The following is a 6000-nucleotide window of genomic DNA, read 5'->3' as shown; positions in this document are numbered from 1 at the left end:
CCTTTTTCATCTTTTCTTTCCTGCATTATAGATTTACTTTACATCAGTTTTCAGCAGCTGTGAAATATACATCAGCTCAGGAAAGAAGACACAAATGACTACAAAGAGACACAAAATATTTTAAAAAAGACACAAAATTACCTCAAAAAGACACAAAATTTCTGAAAAAGACATTTAAAAAAGACACAAATGACTACAAAGAGATATAAAACAATCAAAAAAAGACAGAANAAAGAGACACAAAATATTTTAAAAAAGACACAAAATTACCTCAAAAAGACACAAAATTACTTCAAACAGACACAGAATTACTTTATAAAGACACAAAATTACCTTAAAAAACACAAAATTACTTCAAACAGACACAGAATTACTTTATAAAGACACAAAATTACTTCAAAAAGACACAGAATTACTTTATAAAGACACAAAATTACCTTAAAAAACACAAAATTACTTCAGACACAGAATTACTTTATAAAGACACAAAATTACCTTAAAAAACACAAAATTACTTCAGACAGACAAAGAATTACTTTATAAAGACACAAAATTACTTCAAAAAGACACAGAATTACTTTATAAAGACACAAAATTACCTTAAAAAACACAAAATTACTTCAGACACAGAATTACTTTATAAAGACACAAAATTACCTTAAAAAACACAAAATTACTTCAGACAGACAAAACGACTACAAAGAGGCACAAAGTTTCCAAAAAAAACACATGACCAAAAGACACAAAACTACATTAAAAAAAAACACAAAATTACCTCAGAAAGACACAAAATGACTGAAAAAAACACAAAATTATTTCAAAAAGACACAAAATTACTACAAAGAGACACAAAACGACTACAAAGAGGCACAAAATTTCCAACAAGACACATAACCAAAACAAGGCAAAATTACCTCAGAATGACACAAAATTACTTCAGAGACACAAAAGGACTACAAAGAGGCACAGTTTCCAAAAAAAGACACGACCAAAAAGACACAAAATTTCTTTAAATAGACACTAAATGACTTAGAAGACACAAAATTACTTCAAAGAGTCACAAAACGACTACAAAGAGGCACAAAATTTCCAAAAAGACACAAAATTACCTCAAAAGACACAAAATTGCCTAAAAAACAAAACAAAATGACTTTAAAAAGACACAAAATGACCACAAACAGACACAAATAACCAAAATTCTCTGTAATTTGAGAATTATGAAGGATGAGCAACAACAATATAATTTCTTTACATAGGCTATGCCTCCTCTACACATGACATTAAGCTAATTAAGCAACACTGTTTCTTTCCTGTGGAGTTTTCAGAGAGGAAACATGAGGGTTAACAAACCTCTCCTGTCATAGAGCTACCAAGTTGTGTTTTGGTAAATACATTTAACTGTTCTTTTGTTGTTTTCCTGTCAGAGGAAGATGAGGCAGACGACTGAGACCTTCTGTGTCAGGTGGGAACAGCTACCTCGGAATAGCACAAAAAATGGTGACGTTCAAGGTGACATCATTGATAATGACAGAGGTGATGCTGACAAGAGGAAATGATTCACAGACCTGAGTTTTTTTAAGTTATACAGGTCATACAGTTCTGACTGTATACAGTTCCTGGTATTCATGTAATATTCATCTTAACTACCTTCAGATTCAGTGATAGATGTTTCCCACATAATAAATGAGTCAGGTTATTTTTTACAGACATTTATGGTGCTAGTATTCAGGGTTGAAACATATGATAACTGACAGACACAGCTGAGGTCAAGTGATGGTGACCACTTCTGCCTATGTAACTGAAGTTTGGCCCTATTTGGTTTGCTCTTTCAGCTCTGAGCAAACAAACAAACCCGGTTTTTCACCAGCTGCCACTCACTGTTTGGCCTGTGTGTAGAAAAGAATAATGGCTTGTGGAGATAATGGGCAGAATGGACAACAATAGAAGAAGAGATGTTTGTTTATTTGATTTGTACTCAATACCTACATCTTTTAATATTTGATGTGGTGTCATTTTACTGCACCTGCTACATTCTGTTAAATGGGTACACATACACCAGTTACTCATCAACTTTCTCCCTCAGCCAACATCTTCATCAGGCTGTTATTAACCAATCTGTGTTGTGTAATGATTCATTATCTGATGCAAATAAACGAGTGATTGATTGACGACGTGTAAACTCAGCAGCATTAAAATAAGATTATCCATTTTTTTTATCAGCATATGTCAAGCAGTGTGTAAACTATAAAACCTAATGCACTTAATGTCATTTAACACCGGCTTTACCACGTCATCACGTCTTACGTCTGTGCCCTGTTTGTGTCTCCTGCTGCCTTCAGGTGCTGTGGGAAACAGGGGCAAAAATTTGGAGAAGCATGTGGTAAAGGTTGTGGTAAAGGCAATAAAATAAAATAAAATAAAAAATTAAGAATTATAAAAGAAAAAAAAATTACATTTAAAGGTCGGAATTTCCATTGATGTTTTAGTTTTCATGATTGATTGAAAACTGTCTGTAGGTTACATCAAAAACTGATTGTCAGAATTAATATTCACCTGTAATTATATTTTTTTTAGTTATGGCACTTTTTGCTGGCGTGTATTTTACATAGTTTTAACATTTAATTGCCATGTTTGCCTTCAGTGGAAAATTAAAAAGACAGCCTATTAACCTTAGACTGAATCTGGTCTAACATATTCTGGTTGACATCTTGGCTAATATTTGCTTCCTGGAGCTAAAGGCTTGAACACAGTTGTTTACCAAAAAAATAAATAAAATAGAAATACTACAACAACTACTAATAATAATAATAAAAACTCAAGGTCCACTCACAAGCTTTTTCTGGGGCTTTTAACCACATGTCACTATCTGTCTTAGCAGAGGGAGATTGGAAACATAGACAATTGTAGGCCAGCAGCCTGCAATGTAAGAAAAGGGAAAAAAGGACCAAATAAAGACTAAATAATAAAAACAATAATTTTATTTATCTAGAACTTTTCAAGCTTTCAAGTGCTTTCCAAATTAAAATATTTCCAGAATAGATACTAAAAACCAAAACCCATGTAAGCTGCCCCTTACACTCTCAATGTAGGACATACCTTATCTAGCCTAATAAGGACCAACTCTTCTTTTTGTTTTAGTCACATCAAATCAGAATGACGACTTTGAAGAGGTCGATAGAGGATTACCTCTTTTGACTTTGTAATTATATAAAAAATACTAATGGTCATGGAATTAATAACTGAGCTGACATGAAAGCAAAGACACAAACAACACACAAAATGATTGCAAAGAGAAACAAAATGGCTGAAAAAGAAACAAAATTATCTCAAAAAGACACACAATGACTACAAAGATACACAAAATGACTAGGAAGAGACACAAAATAGCTGAATAAAAAACAAAATTATATCAAAAAGAATGACCAAAAAGACAAAAAAAATGACCTGAAAAAGACACAAAATTACCTCAAAAAGACACATGATGAATACAAAGAGACACAAAATGTCCGAAAAAGAAAAAACTTATCTCAAAAAGACACACAATGACTACAAAAGACACAAATTTACTACAAAGAGAGACAAAATGACCGAAAAAGACACAAAACTACCTCAAAAAGACATACAATGACTATAAAGACACACAAAATGACTACAACGAGACACAAAATGACTGAAAAAGACACAATGACTACAAAGAGACACAAAATGATCAAAAGAGACACAATGACAGAAAAAGACACAATATTACCTCAAGGAGACACAAAATGACCAAAAAAAGACACAAAATGGCTGAAAAAGAAACAAAAATTACCTCAAAGAGACACAATGACTACAAAAAGACACAAAATGACCGAAAAGACAAAATTACTACAAAGAGACACAAATAGCTGTAAAAGACACAATGACTACAGAGATACAAAATGACCAAAAGAGACACAAAATGACCACAGACAGAAAAACCTAAAAAAGACCCAAAATTACCTCAAAGAGACACAATATGACTACAAAGAGACACAAAATGACCAAAAATACACAAAAATAACATCAAAAGACACAAAATCACTTTAAAAACACCCAAAATGATCTCAAAGAGACACAAAATAACCAAAAAAGACACAGGAAGTACTTTTAAAAAGACCAAAAATGACCAAAAAAAAGACACAAAATAACTATAAAGAAACGAAAAATGACCACAGACACAAAACACTAAAAAGATGCATAATGGCAACAAAGAGATTCAAAACACCAACAAAAAAAAAAGATGCGAAGTCTGTTTATATTGCTCTGTGTAGGAGAGGTAGTGGGGCCTTCTACAAATCAGTGCCCATAGGTACATTATCTCTTAATCAGCCCGTGCTGATAATAATAGTAATATAGAAAATATAAGTTTGCCGTCTGCTGGGAGAGAACCCTGTGTGTGTTGATTTAGGAGTGTACGAGGAGACCATGAAGGCAGCACACACGCGCACACACGCCCCCTCCTCCCCCTGCTGGAGCTCCGCTATCTTTAGCTCTTCACGGATTACAGTGCGCAGTGTGTCACTGGCTGCTCCCTGGTTCACCTGCACGACTTATCCCTGTGAGTACTTCTCGCTGAAGCCCTCTCGCCAAACAACAAACTGACTACAAACCTAAAACAGGAGCGATGGGGGAATGACGACAAAGTCCGTCCGCGTGTCCGGTTCTCCGTCCCCGAGAAGACCCCGAGGATGCTGCTGCTCCCCAGCCCGCGGAGCGAGCGCTGGCGCCGGGCCTCGCTGCTGCTGCTGCTGCTGCTCGCCGCGGTGCTGCTCTGTGTCGTCCCTGTCGGTGCCAGCCTGCCAGGTAAACACACAACAGCACAGGTTACAGAACACACAGCCAGGAACACTAATTACCCGCGCTAGTGTAAGCTCATGTTGTCTGTGTCATTAATAACACTGACTGGGGCATCTTTAACCAAGGAGCTCGTGACAATTATAGAGGTGCTTTTTACCTAAAGACCATTTTAATACAGCATGAATTATCACTTTTGTTTGTTTGTTTGTTTGTTTACGGTGATAGTTTTGCTGTTGATAAAGTAGCCTGCTAGTTTGGGACATCCCACGAGTTCACATGGACGTTTTTGGACAGGTTAAACAAGTGTCTGTATCTCTGTGTGAGTAAGGGAAGAGCCTAAGGAAAAAAACAATGGTGATAAACAAAACTACAAATTCCCTTCCTTGTCAGGTTACTCAATGCATTTCCTTGTATGCTCACAGATTGTTATTATGTTAATATTGCACTAATGTAGCCCAAATGTTAAGAGTATGTAGGTCAAATTTAAATGGAGGAAATAGAGTATTATTTTATTGTGATATAAGGCTGCATTTAATTTGTTTAATTGTTTATTTATCTCTCAGTATTATCTCAGAAGTAATGGCTATTACAGCAGCTACAAAATCCAAAAATAATTTCCTTCACAATGTTTGTAAAAGCAGAAAAGCAAGCAGCTGTTTGTGCTTTTTGTATATATGTAAAATAAAATTGCATATAAAGCTGTAACCTGACAAAACATGTATAAAAACAAAGGGATGGGAGTAAAAATTGATACAGGAAAATTTGGTGTGGCGATACTGTGTCGATACACAGATGCCACGTATTGATTTTTGTATTAGCCTCTATAAATTATTAATATTTCAAATACAAATTAAACTTTTGGCAGCCTCATAAGTGCTTTTTCAGTCCACTAGACACATTTTGCTGCACTAAAAATGACCGAAGTGAGATAAACAAACTGAAAACCGTATCTTAATTAGGTAAATCAGATGTTAAGTTTTCCTTTGGGGACATAATGTGAAGCTGAAAAGGGTAAAAATACGCAGCACGTCGCGTAACATTCAGACTTGAGTATGGTGATACTGTGTTGTAGGGCCTCAGGAGATTTGCACACCTATTAAAAACAGGAATTAATTAGTAAGTATTTTCACATTTGAGTCACTTTTTATTCTGGAAACAGGTTTGAGAACAGTTTTAAATATT

The 6000-nt window shown here is 34.9% G+C and overlaps 1 protein-coding gene across 1 annotated transcript in view; it reads left to right on the top strand.

The window, feature by feature from the left end:
- The first annotated feature begins 4513 nt into the window (after positions 1-4513).
- Positions 4514-6000, top strand: part of npdc1a (neural proliferation, differentiation and control, 1a) — a 37373-nt gene continuing 35886 nt past the window's right edge. Inside the window, exon 1 of the mRNA XM_050053538.1 lies at positions 4514-4824. Coding sequence (XP_049909495.1) covers positions 4710-4824 — 115 coding nt within the window. The 5' untranslated portion in view covers positions 4514-4709. The remainder of the gene's footprint in view (positions 4825-6000) is intronic.

This window comes from Epinephelus moara, chromosome 9, assembly GCF_006386435.1.
Source record: "Epinephelus moara isolate mb chromosome 9, YSFRI_EMoa_1.0, whole genome shotgun sequence".
Classification (NCBI taxonomy): domain Eukaryota; kingdom Metazoa; phylum Chordata; class Actinopteri; order Perciformes; family Serranidae; genus Epinephelus; species Epinephelus moara.
This window is presented reverse-complemented; position numbering and strand designations above follow the sequence as displayed.